This window comes from Phocoena sinus, chromosome 16, assembly GCF_008692025.1.
Source record: "Phocoena sinus isolate mPhoSin1 chromosome 16, mPhoSin1.pri, whole genome shotgun sequence".
Classification (NCBI taxonomy): domain Eukaryota; kingdom Metazoa; phylum Chordata; class Mammalia; order Artiodactyla; family Phocoenidae; genus Phocoena; species Phocoena sinus.
Window position 1 is genome coordinate 65,147,801 of NC_045778.1, and position 18,531 is coordinate 65,166,331.

Here is an 18,531-nt window from a genome sequence, read left to right on the forward strand (position 1 = left end):
AAAGTTTAAAGGTCTAGTGGCCTATCCATTTATAATAGCCCTACAACCCCAAGTGCGTGTGTGTGTGTGTGTGTGTGTGTGTGTGTGTCTGTGTGTGTGACACAGAAAGAGAGAGAGAGAGAGAAGAAGGAGAACAACTGGGGCAACAACCACCTGTAGCTTTGATGTTCCTATATTTTTAAAGACTTTTGAGAAACGGAAATTTAAAATAAATCCACTGCCAGGATAAAAACGTTCCTAATTCCTCCTTCCCTAAGACAAACAACACTTATATATGTGGAGAGTGTGTGAAACACACATACACATACACACACACACACACACACACACACACACACACACTACCTCAGTAGGCTAACTGCTTGGATCTTGGAGTCAACTCAACTCAGCGTCAACAGCCCTCTGTTCCATGAACCATGAGTCTGATAACAACCTGATTTCCTCATTACTTCCAACTACAAACAAGAAACACCAGGGATTTGGCCTCATCTTCTCTTCCTCACTCAGCCCTGGTAGCCCCTTTTCCCTCCTTCTATTGTCCAAGTTCAAAATTCAGCAGGCAGAGGCCTTTGTACAACCACTAAAATCATGTTTCAAAAGACTATTATAGTGACAAGGAAAAACACAGCACAAAATTAAATGAAAAAACAAGAGTACACACACACACACACTCACACACACACACAATCATTATCCAATAAACACTGAGCTCTATGCTTCCCATATACTATTTCTTTAACCCTAACCATTTTATGTGGTACTTACTATTACTATTCCACCTTACATATGAGGAAGCTGAAGCACTGAAGGTGAAGCAACTTGCCCAAGGAAGTTCCAGACCCATGCTCTTGCCCTATGGCTGAGCTGCCAGAAGCAAGTCAGGATCCTCAGAGGGAGAGCTTCCTAGCTTCAGCTGCCAATGGCCCCTTACCTTTATCTCACTTTGAATCATGAGGCAGCAAAGAGCAACGGAAAGGCCCCAGTGCATGAATCAAATGCACAGCAAGTTATGTGAGCTGCAGCAAAGCAACTGTCCTCTCTGGCCCTCAGTTTCTCCTCACTGAAATGAGTATCCTGAACCAGAATCTTCCAAAATTGAACGCGCAATGGTATGTGTATATCAGCGTGTCATTTTCTTGGTTTTCCTTGTGCCATGAACTGGACTGTGTCCCCTCAAAATTCATACGTTGAATGTAACTATATTTGGAGACAGGGGGTTTAGGAGGTAATTAAGGTTAAATGAAGTCATAAGGTAGAATTCTAATCCAGGAGGACTGGTGGCCTTCTAAGCAGAGGAACAGAGAGATAGCCATGTAAGGATACAGTGAGGAGGAGGCTGTGTGCACGCCAGGAAGAGAGCTCTCACCAGAACCTGACCACAAAAGCACCCTGATTTCAGACCGCCAGCCACCAGAAATGAAAAAGTAAATTTCTGTTGTTTAAGCCACCCAGTCTATGGTATTTTGTTTTGGTAGCCTGAGCAGACTAAGACACCTTGGATTCTAAAAGGGGCCCGTGGCCCCATAAAAGGGGTAAGATCCAGAAGCCCTGAGGAGCCCTAGGGTCCCCTGCCAGAGCTGGCCAACTAAAGTTGAGATGGCTGTGCCTCTACGCACCCATCTTCATGAGCGTCCAGTTGCTGTCCATCTGCTTGGCAGCCTGGAGGAAGTAGCGCCCATCAGTCCACATGGCCGCATGTTCTTCTGTGACGATGGCTGTGCCTACAGCAGGGGAGCAAGGAGATGAGAAATGTTTCTGACCACCACCTAGAAGCTGCACAAAACGGCAGCAGGCAGGCAAGCACGGTGAGGGGCACCAGATCCCGTGTGGCCTCACCACCGCTCCGGTGGGGCCTCTGGCGGGGCAGCGGGGCCTTTAACTCCAAGAGAACCTCCAGGCAAGAGAAGATGATACCACTGAAAACCAGCTGTGGGCCAAGCTCTGAAAGAAACAGTCCTGAGTCAGCCTGGGTATTGGTCCCTGCACAGAAAGGACCCCACTTGTACAGCATGAGTCAAGGCCAGTAGAAAGAGGTCTGTGGACCTGCGGCCACAAGGGTCTCGTAATTAACAAAATAGCGGTGAATCTGCTCATTGATCGCAGCCATCTGCTCCACCAGACACTCTAAAGGAGGTGTTTCACCTTTCCCAAGAGAGACCACGTGTTCATTGTGATGCAGCAGTTGGTCACCAGCCGGGAGTTTATGCCTCCCACCTCTATCTGCCCTCAGTTCCCACAGGCCCAGCAGAACTCAGGGCTTTCAGCAGAGGTGTCAGCCAAAACCAATCCTAAAGTGCCTTTTACATCAACAGAAGCAGTGCGCTAACTGCGAGGAGAGGGGCTCGCACCAAGTCTAGCAAGGATGGGAGTCTGAAGGGGGGAACCCATCCTAAAACTCAAGGGCACAACAGCTTTGGGAAAGTTAGGGCAGGGCAACAATGTAGCTCAACATTCATCTTTGTTATTTAAGCTGAAACCGAAAACAGAGAAACCAAAAGTCAAGCGCTTAGACAATTACACAGGACCAATAGGCTAAGGAGGGGGTTTTAAGGATGCTATTAGTGTCCCACTTCTTATTTGGAGTGCTAGTTACACAGGGGTATTCAGGTTAATTGATACACTTTTCTGTATGTATGTTACAGTTAATAAAAAGTTCAAAAATATTTTTTAAGTAACATTTTTTAAGATTTGAAAAGCGAAGGCATAGAGAAAAGAGACACTAAAATGTAAGCTTAGGAGCTGGGGATGCTGGGACCACATCCGCTCTGCAGAGGCTCAATGGGGACATCTGGTTTGCATTTTTTTTTTTTTTTGGTTCTATATCACAGGCTGAAACCGGTTCTAGTTATTTTTGAGAGGCAAACAAAAGTACCAAAAGAACAAAGAGAATTTAGAAACTCACCTGCAGAGCCATCAAATCCAGAGACAAAGGCCCGCCGACAGTCACACGGAGCAATGTACTCACTCTGGAAAACAAAAAGGACAAGGAATTGGACCTTGATCAGTCACACGCCGACTCCTGCTCGGCCCAGCAGGGCTGCAAAGGCTGGCAAAAGCTGGGCACCTGCCTTCAAGGAACTGCCAATCTAGCTGAAAAGGCGAGCTGAACATTTTTTTTTTAATTAGTGCACACTACAGAAGTCCCTAATTAATTATGGGCTAAAGGGCTGTTCCCTTTAACCTCAATTTTTTCATCTGGAGAACAAAGCAAATCAAGAGAAACAGATCAAAACTGCTCTTTCCTCACTGAGATCTCACTCAAAAAACAAACCAATAGCCTTCTCCCTTCTTTGCCACTGACATTTAGGCATCTGTTATTTTTCTCAAAAGCCCGAATTTCTGTTTTATGTGCCAATAATTCTCTAACTTAAGTCTCTTTAGATATCAGCTTATTTCTGAACTTCCTGTTTGTATCCTCCATCCAAGGCAGTGTCACCAATCTCTCCCACGCAGACCCTGTCCCTTCCTGTTAGGGAACAAAGGGAAATGCTTCCTCTAACCCAGGAGGCTTCAGCAAAATAAAACATCATGTTCAAATCCAGGTCCTTCCCAGCCGATAATCCCTTGCCTCTGAATGGAATGGGATTAGGGCTAAGAAGGTAAGAGGTTCCCATTCCTGGGGAAAGGGTACGAGGCCACATTGTGTAACTTCTGGTAATAGCCAGTGAGGCACAGAGAGTCAAGTAACTTGTCCAAAGTCACACAGCTAATAAGTAGCAGTGGCAGGATTTGAACCTGGGCGGTTTCAGAGCCTCAACTCTGAAGCCCTATGCCATGCTGCCCCCATAAAACACATCGTATCCCATCCTCAAAATAACTCTCCAGGATAAGACCAATAGCAAATGAGAAAACTGAGGTTCAAACACAGAATCTTTAAGCAACCAACACGTCAGTAGCAGGGCCAGGATCTGGTCTACTCGAGACCAGAGCCACTGCTCCTTTTCCTGTTAGCAGGTTATTCCTGAGCTAAAGGACTTGGCAGGGTTAAGAATGCTTAGGATAGAGAAGGGGGCTGCTGGCTGGACCCCAAGGCATTTTGGGACAGTCAACATGATGTAGGGGAAAACGGCTCCCAGGTTCTAGTCCTGCCGCGTGGATGAGAGCTGCCCCTTTCACCAAGGCAGCCACAATCGCAGCCTCAGACCATTCACAAGACCATGACCCACAGAGGTGCTGGCAGCGTCAGCAGAAAGAATCATGATGGCAGGATGAAGGGGCTCTGAGAGCTCTGGGTCGCACCTGCCCTCTAGCAGGCCCAGCTACGTGGTCTGCAACGAGTCTCCTCACCTCTCTCAGCCTCAGTTCCTCATTTCTACAACGGGTCATTTCAGATTGCTGAACGCAATGGCAAGCAAATGTTTGATCCCGAAAACACAAGGGAACATTGACCAGATAGCACTAAGGACATAAAAAGAAGTGGCCTCCAGCATCATTTATGAACTGTAGAGCGCTCCTTTGTTTATTGACCCAGGAATTAGTGAGTGCAAGACTGAAAAAAAAAAAAAAGGCCAAAATGGGGGAGTCTGTTCCTACCCTTCTCCTAGTTCTGTTGTGAGGAACAGTAAGTGAATGTTCAAAACGACTCACCAGAAACCTGGGAGTGCTGCGTATATGCAACAGAAGAGACAATATTAATCTCTTCCTCCTGAGTGGTGAAAAAGCAGCTAAGAGGCTGGGAAAACTCAGTTAACAAAAAAAACCTTGTGCTAAAACTCAGAGTACACAACGGAGAAAATACAGAGGGGGCACTCTGGACCAACAAGGAGGTCCGCCTGGCTGGGTGCTCTCCCACCCAACGCACAGTGAGGAGGCAGGTGAGGGGCTCGGCCTGGCTGGGCTCTGGCACGCAGGGACACAGCTCTTGAGGAGTGCCCCAGCCCTACCTGGGGAAGCCGGGGCGGAGGCTCACGTCCCCCCAGGGGTTACCTGGAGCTGCCTCTCAGCAAAGGCAGGAGAAGAGTTTCTCCAAAGGGAGACGGAATTAACAGCAGGTGGATGTGTTTGGTTTGGGATCGAGATGAGGGTGGAGCAAGAACGTCTAGACATGACCTAAGTGGTCAACATGCCAGAAAGACATCACTGACCAAAGCTGTCACCTCCATACCAACTGGCTAAGCAGAGGCCAGACAAGCACTGGGCCCAGGCCTCCCACTCTTCCCCCAGCCATGAAGCTGGCAAAGCCCGGGAACATTCTCCCTAGAGAACAGCAAAAGGCCTAAAACAAGCCAAAGCCTTAGCATACAAGGAAAAAGCCGCAAAGAAACACAGCCATTGGCTTTTTTCTCCAAAACTGTCCATTTATCTCCATCTCTACTATGTCCCGGTCCAAGCCTCCCTCATCTCTACCTGGACCACTGTCCCTACAATCCACTCTTCATACACACTCAGAGGGAGCTTTTCAAAATGTGTATGTGTCATGTTAGCATCCCGCTTAAAATCCTCCAATGACTTCCCATCACACTTAGGATAAAATCCAAACCCCAGGCCAGTCCCCAAGGCATAGCTTGGTCCGGCCCTGCTCTCCGCCCACGGTCCTCCCACTCACACTGCTCCAGCCACACCGCCTGCTTTCTGCTCCTCGCGCTTGCCAATCTCATTCCTGCTTCAAGGCCTTTGCACATGCTTTTCCTTGTGCCTATAAAAGTCTCCCTCTGGTCATGGCATGGCAGGCTCCTTCCCATCATTATATTTCAGGTCAGATGTCACCTCCCCAGAGAGGCTTGCCTAGACTATCCAGCTACAGTAGCCACTCAGCCTCTTCTACCTCTCTGTACAGTACATTTTTCTAGATGTTTCTCTTCTTAATGACTCTTTTACACTGTTATTGTCCTGACCCCCCAGAATATAAGTCCCATGAGATCAGGGTGTTTGTCTGTCTTGTTTGTCACTGTCCCTGTACAGGGCACAGGTGACACACACTAGGCCCGCATCCAATACTTGCAGAATAAAGGAAGAGCAGGAGGAGAGATGAACCTTTCTCCGTAGTTAAGACCTTAACCACCTCTTTGAAGACAGAGAAAGGGCTACAAGCCAAGAAATGCAAGTGCCCTCTAGAAACCGGAAAAGACAAGGAAATGGATTCTCCCCAGAGCCTCCAGAAGTCACTTTAGCCCTGCTGACCACTGCAGACTCCAGCCCTCCAGAAGTGTAAGATAATAAATTTGTGTTGTTGTAAGCCACTAAGTTTGTCACAGCTGCAACAGGAAACTAATGCCTTATCCAACAGGAAAAAGGCCAGAAGGGATTACAGCTGGGGTTTCAAACTCAAAAGCCCTAGGGCACAGGCAGGTCAACGAAATGAGTAAAGCAGGACAAGAGGCTGTCTCTTCTAGAGAGAGCAGCTCCCACTCAGCTCTGATTCCTGTCATGCTGGAATGTGAACCACGTGTTGCCAACCTTCAGTATTTCAGGAAAAGTTAAATATATGTATGTTCGTGAGAGATCACTCAATTTTTAAACGTTGGCATCTAATTCAAACAATTTAAATAACACACAGCCAAATAAAGCATATCAGTAAACTACAGAAAAAAAAAAAAAAGCCTCATCCATGTCTCAAAATCCAGCTCAAACATGCCCTCTTCCACAAAGCTTTCTGACCCAGCCAGCTTTCAGAGATCTCCCACACCTCTGAATTTTACCAAACAATCCACAATGGCATTCATCCATGCTCCCCACCTTGGGTGATGATAACAAATAATACTGGCTAAGACTGACTACTTGCCAATAACTATCTTCATTTCCCCTAATTCTAACCCCAACAGCAGCTCTGAAAGGTAGCATCCCTCCCATTTACAGATTTAAAAAAAAAAAAGAAGAATCAGCAGCTCAGAGAAGTAAATTACTTACTTACCACCACCCCCCAACCAAGACACCACTGCTCTAAGTGGCAGAGCCGAGATCTGATCTCAGGTCTGACTTTCAAAAGCCCATGCCTGGGCTTCCCTGGTGGCGCAGTGGTTGAGAGCCCGCCTGCCGATGCAGGGGACGCGGGTTCGTGCCCCGGTCCGGGAAGATCCCACATGCTGCGGAGCGGCTGGGCCCGTGAGCCATGGCCGCTGAGCCTGCGCATCCGGAGCCTGTGCTCCGCAACGGGAGAGGCCACAACAGTGAGAGGCCCACATACCGTAGAAAAAGAAAAAATAAAAAGCCCATGCCTTTGCCACACTGCCAAGCAACTGCCCCCCATTCACCTCTACCTTCATCAACCACATAACAGATGTCTCCTACATGCAGGAATCAAACCTATGTTCAAGCCTGGCTCCCCCACTTACTGGCTTTCTTATCTCTTAAATGAAACCAAGTCAAGGTATGTGGGAAAAATGGATAGCTGCCCAAAGATTCACGCCCTTTCCTTACTGTAAAGTCACTGAAGAGCGGTTGGTTTCCCATCCAGGACTTCATTTCCCAGGCCCCCTTGCACCTAGGCGGGATCACATGACTAGTTCTCACCAAGAGAAAAAGGGTGGGAAGTGATACCTGAGTCAGGGCAGTTAAAGATGGACGCACCCTCTCCATACTCCTTCCCTTCCTCCAGCTGGAATGGTGGCATCACATGGATGGAAAGTGCCTGGATCCCTGAATCACTCTTCTTCCTAGTGGAAGAAAGTCACCCACCAACCAGGAACACCCACTCTAGACTGCTACATGAACAAGAAATAAGGCTCTGCAAAACAGTCACTGAAACTTTGAGATGTGTTACCACAGCTAGTGTTACTCTAATTAATACGGTGCATAAAATCACTCCGGGATAAAAATCACTACCTCCACCCCAGGAGAAAGCCTATTTAAGAAATAAAAACAGGAAGCCAGCTCCTGGAGGAATGGGAGTAGAATCAAAAAGAGTTTTGGAAAATTGGAGTCATGTCTTCCAGAAGGAGGAACTATAAACACAGCCAAAAGCTCAAGGTGGCAGAGCCGCCCCCACAAGGATGGGATCTGTGGACTAAGCTGAGCCCAACAGCAGACGAGGGGGCCTCACAGAAGGGGAGGATGAAGAGTTCGGAATTCTCAAAGGTGGGGCCAGTTCAGTTCTGGCCCCAGCCAATGATTCTCCTGGTTTGGGGCCAGTCGTGCCCGCAAGTCCCAACATTTGGCTTAGAAGGTACAAGAAAACACCCAGATTACAAGAGAGAATGGACACTTCCTCGCTGAAAAAGTCCCCCTGGGCCCAAACTCATTAATACTACAACCATTGTTCTGAGTTTAAAAGAAAAAAACCTTAGAGTCGAAAGGACAGAGAGGAGCAGACCCCTGGAGTGCCAAGTCCTTGCACAATTACATATTCGGGGTGCGTGTTGTCTCCAACATGCAACAGTGTGTGGGTGTGTGTATTTGTGCTTTGGAAAGTACACAAAGGACAGAATTCAAGACTCCTCTTCATTTCTCTAACACCCTCCCCCTCCCCAACCCGTAGGAGAAATTCCATCAACCCTGAATCTAGCCTGAAACGAAACAGGAACAAGAGCCCCAGAGCACAGCAGCCTCTCTATTACTGAGGAGGCTCCTGCGGCAGGTCACACACAAAGCCAGCACTTCCTGTCCTCACAGTCCTGGCAAGGACCCAGAGTCCCACTTAATAGTCATCCCAACGAGGGCCCTCCTCTCCACAGGACCTGAAACAAGGAACGTGGGGCTTCTCATTTCTTTCTTTGGATGGCACCACAAACCCTCTCAGCTTCCAAACTTCCCAGTTCCCTCGGTCATCTGCCTGCAAGGTCCTCGCTCAATCTATCTACCGCTTCTCCTCCAAATCCTTCCCTTCTTCTCTGCTCCTAAGACCAGCACCCAAGTCCAGGCCCTCTGTACCCCGACGCTGGGATCCTGCACTGGCTTTGGAACAGGCTTCTCAGTTCCCAGTGTCTCCCTTCTCCAATCCACACTGAACACTGCTCCCGTTGATTGATCGTGTCACTCTCTTATTCAAAGACCTTCAGTGGGTCCCTGCTGTGTAACAGAGACCTAAACTCCTGACTCTGGTGGCTCCTGAGTCGCCTTGACCAGACCCTATTATTCTTTCTTCTTTAGGGTTATCATTATTCATGTTCTCCTACGTCCATGGATTTGCCCATGGTATTTCCTGCACCTCTCTACCTATAAGCACCCAAATTCTACCTGTTCACATTCCAGTTTAAATGCATTTCCATCATGAAGCCTTCCTTGACCCTGCCAGCTTAAAATATTCCCTCTCACCTATGAGTTCAGTCCACACTTTAAATCTGCGCTTAGCATTAGAGTAGCCACCAGACACATGTAGCTACCAAGCACTTGAAATGTGGCTAATGTGACTGAGAAACTAAATGTCTGATTTTATTTCAACTAATTTAAATATAAATTTTAAAACTGATGCTCAAGGCTCAGTTATTACAAAACTTTTTAAGTATGTTTAGAACAACTTTGGTATGTAAGGCCACTTTTTCAACTGTAAATTTTATGAAATCTAAATACAGATCAAATATTTCCAATGAACATTCCACATTCAAGTTGAGATGTTTTGTAATGAAATACATACCGGAATTGAAGACTCAGTATAAAAAAAGAAATGTAAACTATCTCACTAATGATTTTTTATACTGATGATGTGATGAAATGATAATATTTTGGACATACTGGGGTAAATAAAATGTATTATTAAAAATAATTTCACTGTTTCTTTTTACTTTTTTTTTACTATGGCTATTAGAATAGTTAAAACTACATATGTGCCTCATATACTTCTACTGGACAGTGCTGATTAAGTTCTTTCCTGTGACATTTACTAGTCTCATTTTGTGTTAGATTTGTGACTGGGGCTATCTACTCTTTAACCTCTTTAAGGGAATATTTTCCCTCATTCATTTCTATAATAATAATAATAACAACAACAGAAATAGCAGCTAATATAATGAGACTTATTAGGTGACAGACATGCTTTAAGCATTTATATCTATTAACTCATTTGATCCTAACAACAGCCCTAAGAGATAGATATGTCACTGTCCCATTTTTGCTGGTGGGGAAACTGAGACGCAGAGAGTTTACCTGACACTTAGGAGTTTGAGGTAACTTACTTGAGGTCAAGCAGCTAGTTAAGTGGCAAATCTGCCACCTGAACCCAGACAGTTTCTAGAGCCCATACGCTTACCTGTATGCTAACTGCTTGCCTTTTACATTTGTCCCAATACTTAGCCCTGATATGGTAGTCAGGAAATATGCACCAGACAAGCAAAACACAACTTCCCCCGTCTTGTAAGGCAGATGGCTAAGCTACAGCAATAGAAATGATAACCAAAGATTATAAAAGAAAAATGGGGGGGGGTAGTGGGGAGGGAAGTGAGAGAGAAGAGGACAGCAAGAGTACAAGAATATAAGTTTGTGAAGCCTAAACAAATAGAGACTTCTGCAATAAAAGTGCCAGCTCATATCAAGCAAGCTTAACTTTTTGTGTTTTCAGGATGTTGCTGGAAAACACATTTTTCCAGGATTAGAGCTTCAACTTCCTCCTTTAGGGAGGAGCCATCCAATTCTGATATTCCAGATCCATTAGCAGGAGGTGAAACACTGAGGGAAAGCCTGGAACATCACTGGGGTTTGGCCAGTGTCACTGCCATTCCCAAAGCTGAATAGGAAATTGCTTTGGGTCTATTAGGTCACAACTAATGTCAAAGACAGAATTTTAAAACATCAATCAGGGCATTAGACCAAAAACCAGCATTATGATACCAAAAAAAGTTGGCTCAGGAACAGCACCCAGGACCAAGAACATCAAGATAAACTTGGCTTGGCAACAAGAACGTCCCCTACCAGTAAACACAGATTTTATCCTAACTCCAGGCAAAAGAAAACTGAAACTGAAATACCAACACTACAAAGCTTCCAGCACACCCTTAACTGGAAACCTTCAAAGGTTACTGCAAGTAATACTCACAGGTCAAATCTTTCCATACAATGAGGCCTCGCCTAGAGGTGAAGGTTCATAAATAAAGCAGAACTAGTAGGAGTTTGGCTCCTGCTCCACAACAGCCTGTGAGACCCTTTCAAAGGAGAGACCCAGTTTCGGAAAACAGTGTGCTAGTGCTATGAGGGTTAATGTTATGTGTCAACTTGACTTGCTAAGGGATTCCCAGATAGCCAGCTGGTAAAACATTATTTCTCGGTGTGTCTGTGAGGTTGCTTCTGGAAAAGATTAACATTTGAAATGGTAGACCCAATAAAGATCGCCCTCACCGATACACATGGGCTGCATCCAATCAGTTGAAAGGCAGAGAATGAAAAACACCACTGGTGAATCCAGCAGAGAATCCATGTGACAGGAGGCCCAAGTCCAAAGGCTGAAGCCTGGGCCAGGCAGGAGAAGAAAAAAGGAGTTCCTTGAGGACAAGGACAAGGTCTGCCCTTCTTAAATGGTGGGATGCCCAGTTCCTCTGCCACTTATACCTCCTCAGGCCCAAGCTATGTTGGCTACCCTACCTACTCATCCAGCCCTTAGTCAAGATGAAACTTTGGTTCCTATGAAGTTGGTGAATCTTGTTCATCTAGAGAACAGAGGTGAATGGAAGAATTCTGTTACCAAAGCCCCGCCCTAAACCCCACCAGTCTCTCCTTACCTCCCCCGCCTACTAAATTTAACATTATACTACACGGCCACCTCAGCTTTCTCACGTGCCAACAGCCCCTTTCTGGCCTGATCTGCTGCTTCTCCTACACTTACACATTGTTCTCCCACCTCCCCCTTCACCCCTTCAACCACTTCTACTTGCCAAACCCTCATCTTCAGGGGCCTCTCCTCTTTACACCTCCGCTTCCTCTCACGTCTTCAAGGAGCAAGTTCAAACCCACTGTGGTACCAAAAGTGCTACTGAAGGTCAACAGACTAAGGAATTCCATGGAACAGAGTCCCTACCCCACTCCTGAGGTGACTGTGGAAATTCCGTGGACATTTAAATCTGAAAAATGCTGAATACCTCATCTGTTCCTTACAGTTGTACAGTACACACTCAGACGTTAAAGGCCCTGAGAAGTCCTACAGTTAAGAAGCTGTTCAAATGGGCAAAGGACTTGAATAGACACTTCTCCAAAGAAGATACACAAATGGCCAACAAGCACATGAAAGGATGCTCAACATCACTAATCACCAGGGAAACACAAGTCAAAACCACGACATATTACCTCATATCCATTAGGACACCACCATCAAAAAAAAAGAAATAACAAGTGCCGGCAAGGATGTAAAGAAATTGGAATTCTTGTACGCTGTTGGGGTAAATGTAAAATGGCATGGCCACCATGGGAAACAGTATGGAGGTTCCTGAAAAAATTAAAAATAGAATTACTATAGGATCCAGCAATCCCACTTCAGGTATATATCCAAAAGAACTGAACAAGAGCTTACACATTTACAGATCCATGTTCAGTGCAGCATTATTCACAAGAGCCAAGAGGTGGAAGCAACCTGAATGTTCATAAACAAATGAATAAAGAAAATGTAGTATATGCATACAATGGATTATTATTTAGCCTTAAAAAAGAAGGAAATCCCGTCATAAGCTACAACATGGATGAATCTTGAGGACATTACACTAAGTGAAATAAGCCAGTTACCAAAAGACAATACTGCATGATTCCACTTAGATGAGGCACCTAAGGTGGTCAAATTCTTAGAAAGTAGGATGGCAGTCGGCAGGGACAGGGAGAGGTGTTCAGTGGCTGTAGTTTCAGGTTTGTAAGACGGAAAAGTTCTAGAGATCTGCTGTACAATTATGTGTACGCAGTTAACACTGATGCATTGTACAGTGGTGTGAAAAATAGTTAAATGTTAAGTTTTTTTACCACAATAAAAAAAAAAGGAACTGTTCAGCTCATTTCACTATTTTCTTGACCCCTGACTACATTTTTTGCAGAACACCTTACAAAACACAACAGGAGGGCTTCCCTGGTGGCGCAGTGGTTGAGAGTCCGCCTGCCGATGCAGGGGATGCGGGTTCGTGCCCCAGTCCGGGAAGATCCCACATGCCGCGGAGCGGCTGGGCCCGTGAGCCATGGCTGCTGAGCCTGCGCGTCCAGAGCCTGTGCTCCACAACAGGAGAGGCCACAACAGTGAGAGGCCCACATACCTCAAAAAAAAAAAAAAAAAAACACACAACAGGAATGCTGTAGAATACGGTTTGGGAAACTCTGTTCTAAACATCAAAATATCCTGAATGTCGTGCTGTTGCCTCAAATCGTCCAATCCCTTTGGTTATTCATTTCAGCCCTTCATTTGCTCCTGAGGCCAGGAAATCTCCTGTGCCTCCAAGCAGGGGTCCAATCTTGATGCTGTCCCCAGGTTAACACTGGCCTGATATTGTCATGACAATATGGTTTGCCACCGTTGGAGGAGGGGCAGAAAGGAGGTCAGCTAGAGTGGACCTCTTTGGGGAACTTAGCTTCAGCTTACAGTAATACCCTTATCTGCCACCCCCTCCATCATGGCAGACCCTCATCAGTCATGTCAGTGCCACACGTGATCTCACATGTGAGCACGCATGCACACACACACACACACACACACGCACACACACGTACTTATACACTCACAGTGACCAAGGGTAAACACCAAGCTACTACACCGATCAAGTTCTCACCCAGGACTCTGGATTTGGAATTAAGGTTCTGGCTCAATCTGGTATCTTGAAAGTAACAGATAAAGAGATATACATGCAGAAACTGTGGGGTGGCCATCTATTCACTATCTACCTTGTTGCCTGAGACAGAAAGAAACTTATCTGCAGCAAGAGCTGAAACCCCTCCCATTCCAGTCCTCCTAGGGGGCCAGCTGCACCCTGCCTTCAGGTTCCACGGGACATCCTACCTGAGGCACAACTCCAGAGAGTACCATTCACAACCTGGAGTTGTGCCAGTGCAGTGGCCCTGCCCCTAAATCCTTATAAAGCAGTATTTTTATTGCTCAAAGTACTTCAAGGTTGTTTCTATTGCCTGCAACTAAAGAATTCTAGAACACCAGTATTTCTGACTATTGCTTTTTATTTCCTTAGGCTTTTGCCAGATGAACTTACCACCTTGCTTCTGAAAAGCACTCTAAGCTTCCCTGCTTCTCTGCCTTTGCTCCTACTAATCCTTCTATCTAGAATCCCTTCCCCCTTCTCTATTTACCCAACTCTATGCGTCCTTCAAGGCCAAGTTCACATGCCTCCCGTGCCCATGAAGCCTTCCATCACCCTCCCCTCTTACCCTCAAACATTCACAGCCCTCTGCCCAGATTTTCTTGATGTAACATCGACATTCCACCTTGCAATATAGACATGTGTATGCATATCTTAACTCCATCACTGAACTGTGTGCTTCTTGAGACCAGGACCATTCTCATCTTTGTGTCATGTACCATACCTAAGGCAGTGCACATAAAAAAGGCTATAAAAAGTATATGTGTAGGTGACCCTATGGAAGAATAGCACTTTGTATACCGTCTCAGGTCTCTACTAAACCGTAAACACAGGGAGGGCAGGAATTCAAACTTAAATTCGTCTTTGTAACCCTGCAGTACCATGACCATGGTGTAGGCATCCAAACACCTGCTGACTCAATGAGCTAAAAAAGTAAATCCTAGAATCCTTTCGTCCTCTGCTTTTCAGGCCCATCACATGCAGTCTCCACCTCTCTAAACCCGACTCTCCCATAATTAAATCACTCGTGTTCTCAGATATAGAGGGCACTTATTGAAATGCTTCCACCAAAGGCGGTGGCTGGGGGGATGACTGGGGTAATATACAGAATCATCCCTAAAACCTGCTAGAGTGGAGATCCAAGATGAATTTCTGGCTGCCCTTCTGGCTGTGCCAGTGGGACAGGATAGTCTGGATGGGGAGAAGGGAGGTAGGACAGACAATTCTGCTGGGGACATGGTGTGGCAAAGGAGATGGGGTAAAGTGCATCAGCAACAGAGAGGTCCAGACTTCTGCCCCTTCGTTTATCTCCTAATTCTTCCACAATTTATTGAAAGCTAGCTATATACATTGGAAATAAGGAAGCCAGGGCCAAATCAATAAGCATTCAGCGAGACTCTACTGGACACAGGTCCCTGTGCCTAGCCCTGGAGAACATGCTTAGATGTAGGTTGACAACTTGAATCCTACAAACACATTGGGGCTGAGGGAAAGGAATAAAAAGAAACGAGGGGCTGACGAGTTCCATCACCAGCCCATCTCCACTCAGTACCTGGTGGGCATCTCCCGACGGGATGATGTAGGCCTGGATTGGTTCTGTCACATACTCCAGGTTCCTCATGGCTTGTCTCAGCTGCCGAAGCAGCTCCGAAGTTACCTTTGGAGCCATTCTGCTGTCTGCAACAACAGGAGAGTTTGTACCAAAACCAGACTGCTCCACGCCACTCAATGACTAGTTAAGTACCAGAGTGGTACATTTGTTATAACTGATGATCTATATTGACACATCACGATCCCCCGAAGTCCACAGTTTACATTAGGGTTCACTGTTGGTGCTGTATACTCTATGGGTTTTGACAAATGTATAATGACACGTATCCATCATTATGATTTAATAGTTTAATAGTTTTCATTGCCCTAAAAATCCTCTCTGCTCAGTCTATTCATCCTTCTTTCCCCTCCCCCCAATCCATTGGAATGACTAATCTTTTTACTGTCTCCATAGTTTTGCCTTTTCCAGAAAGTCATATTGTTGTAATCTTACAGTATATAGCCTTTTCAGATAGGCTTCTTTCACTTAGCAATATGCATTTAAGATTCCTCCATGTCACTTCATGGATTAATAGCTCATCTCTTTTCATTGCTGAATAATATTTCATTGTCTGGATGTACCACAGTTTGTTTAGTCATTCACAAACTGAAGGACACCTTGGTTGCTCCCAAGTTTTGGTGATTATGAATAAAAATAAAACATCCATGTTGCAGGTTTTTCTGTAGACATAAGTTTTCAATTCCTTTGGATAAATACCAAGGAACATGATTGCTGGATCACATGGTAAGAGTATATTTGGTTTTGTAAGAAACTACCAAAATGTCTTCTAAAGTGGTTGTACCATTTTGCATTCCCACCATTAATGAATGCAAGTTCCTGCTGGTCCACATCCTAGCCACCATTTGTTGTTGTCAGACTTTTGGATTTTGCCAACCCATTTTTTAAACAAATAAAAAATACCTGACTTAACCAAAAACATCCTAATGTACAATGCTGTAAGTAATATACGTTGAGGCTATTGTACTACAGGTTATCCTGCAGTACAGAATTTACACCCTGGCTCACTGTGGCTTGTACTCTGCTAGGTATAGATCCTTTTTTTGGTTTTTTTCTTTAGCATTTTTATCTGCTGCTTCTCCATCATCACCAGCACCTTAGGCTATAAAAGCCTCAGTCTTTATGGTTATCTCCAACAGATTCCCCTACGAGGTACCATACTACTACTCTTGGGACTCACTGAAAAAGTGCTCCATTTTATTCATAATCTGCAAGGGCAGCTTCAACTGCTGGCCTCAGGGCTCCCACTCAGAAGTCTCCAAAACACAGAAGTACTCAAAGAGAGAGACAATGGAAATGGTCCTATTCATGATTCAAACATGTCCATGATCCCTGCATTACAGATGCTTCTGAATACTTTTCAGAGGGACATCCTTTCCTTTTGTCTGACCTACTGAGCCTATAATTTCTCATGTACTTGAAAAAGAGGGATCAGAAGTATCTAATCTGACCTAAATTTATATGTCAATACCTTCATTGGGTTCAAAATGAAGCCTATTATGACCTCATAAGCTTGCCAGCATCTGAAAACTTTATTATGACGTCTTTCAGGAGCTTCAGAATAAATCTGTGTTTCCGAACCATATTTCTGAGCAATTTAACATTTTTAAAAGTCAAGCAAAAACGCAGACATCCTTTGGAGCAGTATTCCAACCTCGGCTGCACATAAGAACTACCTGGGGAACTTATTTAATTAGTCTGGAGTAGAGCCTGAGCATCTGGAATTTTAAAAAGCAACTATATGACAGCAGCCAGTATATTTTCTTTCAAGATCATTAATTTCCTCATAGAATTTGGCTTCTATTTGGGCACATCCTGACTTAACAGATTTTGATGGCACTGACTGGGTGTTTATAGCACTGACTGTAGTATGGATCGATATTTTGTTACTGACTTGATCAATGAAGTCAACAGAACTAATGGCAAGCACAAAATCCTCAATTACAAACTGAAAACCATCAAAGGCAAAATGGAGCCGGTCAAAGACATCCTCTGCTTCCTGGTCACCACAACCGGCCTTCTCAACACCACATTCTGACCTTCATCACCATCTCCTGCCTCATCATTACATTCCTCCTCTTGACTGGCCTCCCCAGAATCACCAGCAACCTCAGTTTCACTCCACTATAGTGGCATCTTCGCACTTCCCTCCACAATGCCACCTGCCCCCCTCACCACTATCAACATTTCCCCTGCGCCTTCCTTCCTCATCCTTCATGCCCTTCATATTTGGTCAGTGTCCTGAGTCTGATGCAGCCACCTGTCACCTATATCAGACCCAATGAAAGAACTCCCAATACCACAACTAACAGATAAGATGTGATAAGGGGTGGGAAGCAGCCGCATAGCACAGGGAGATCAGCTCGGTGCTTTGTGACCGCCTGGAGGGGTGGGATAGGGAGGGTGGGAGGGAGGGAGATGCAAGAGGGAAGAGATATGGGAACATATGTATATGTATAACTGATTCCCTTTGTTATAAAGCAGAAACTAACACACCATTGTAAAGCAATTATACCCCAATAAAGATGTTAAAAAAAAAAGATGTGATAAGGGGCAGTGGCTGAGGTAACGAATGGGCTGTGGCAGTGGAAGCACCTATCAAGGAGGAGGATACAATGGGCAAAGGTGGCTGAGGGAGAGGTGGCCACAGGCCAACAGGCCTTAAAAGTGACTGAATGGGTGAGCAGCAAGAGCTGAGGAGGAGACAAAGCAGGTATAATTATAAGACCCAGCCACTGAGGTGGCAGCAGCTGAAATGAGTCAAGATGGCGGAGGTGAAAATTATGGCTGGTGATCCTCATAGGGTAATTTTTATGAGGATTAAATGGGCTACTATATACTAAGCACTTAGAAACAGGGCCTGGCATATAGTAAATGTTGTGTTTGCAATTACTAGAGGTAGATACACAATTAACTAACTATGAAAGCAACGTGATAAATGGTGCATTAGGTGTATATATTGCTTCTCCTTAAGGCAGAGACCATGTCATCTTCATCTCTGAATCCACGTATCTAGCCAAGCACCTAACATATGCATACACTCACTCAAAGATGGCTGAATATCACAACTTTGTGTCTATGATCTTTTCAGACTCAGCATAACAGTAATGAATCTTCAGTGAAAGAAAGCTAGGATCCTAGAAGATGCTGTATAATAGCATCTGCTCATTCCATATCCCATTACTTTTCAGAAATGTTAGAAGCAGCCAAGAGCTAATCAGGGTGTGCAGGGAAGCGGGGAGCCAAGAACAACAAACCTAGGCCATGATGTAAAATTAGCCCATA

At 45.2% G+C, this 18,531-nt stretch overlaps 1 protein-coding gene across 9 annotated transcripts in view; it reads right to left on the reverse strand.

The window, feature by feature from the left end:
* XPNPEP1 (X-prolyl aminopeptidase 1) overlaps positions 1-18,531 on the reverse strand; it is a 55,460-nt gene that overhangs the window by 27,375 nt on the left and 9,554 nt on the right. For 6 of the 9 annotated variants that reach the window (XM_032608462.1, XM_032608461.1, XM_032608460.1 and 3 more), the window contains 3 exons: positions 15,190-15,314; positions 2,903-2,966; positions 1,617-1,721 (listed from right to left, as the gene is read on the reverse strand). In XM_032608462.1, the coding sequence (XP_032464353.1) occupies positions 1,617-1,721; positions 2,903-2,966; positions 15,190-15,314 (294 nt within the window). Of the gene's footprint in view, positions 1-765; positions 867-1,616; positions 1,722-2,902; positions 2,967-15,189; positions 15,315-18,531 lie in introns of those variants that run through there. The other 3 variants (XM_032608468.1, XM_032608467.1, XM_032608466.1) reach the window with 2 other exon arrangements.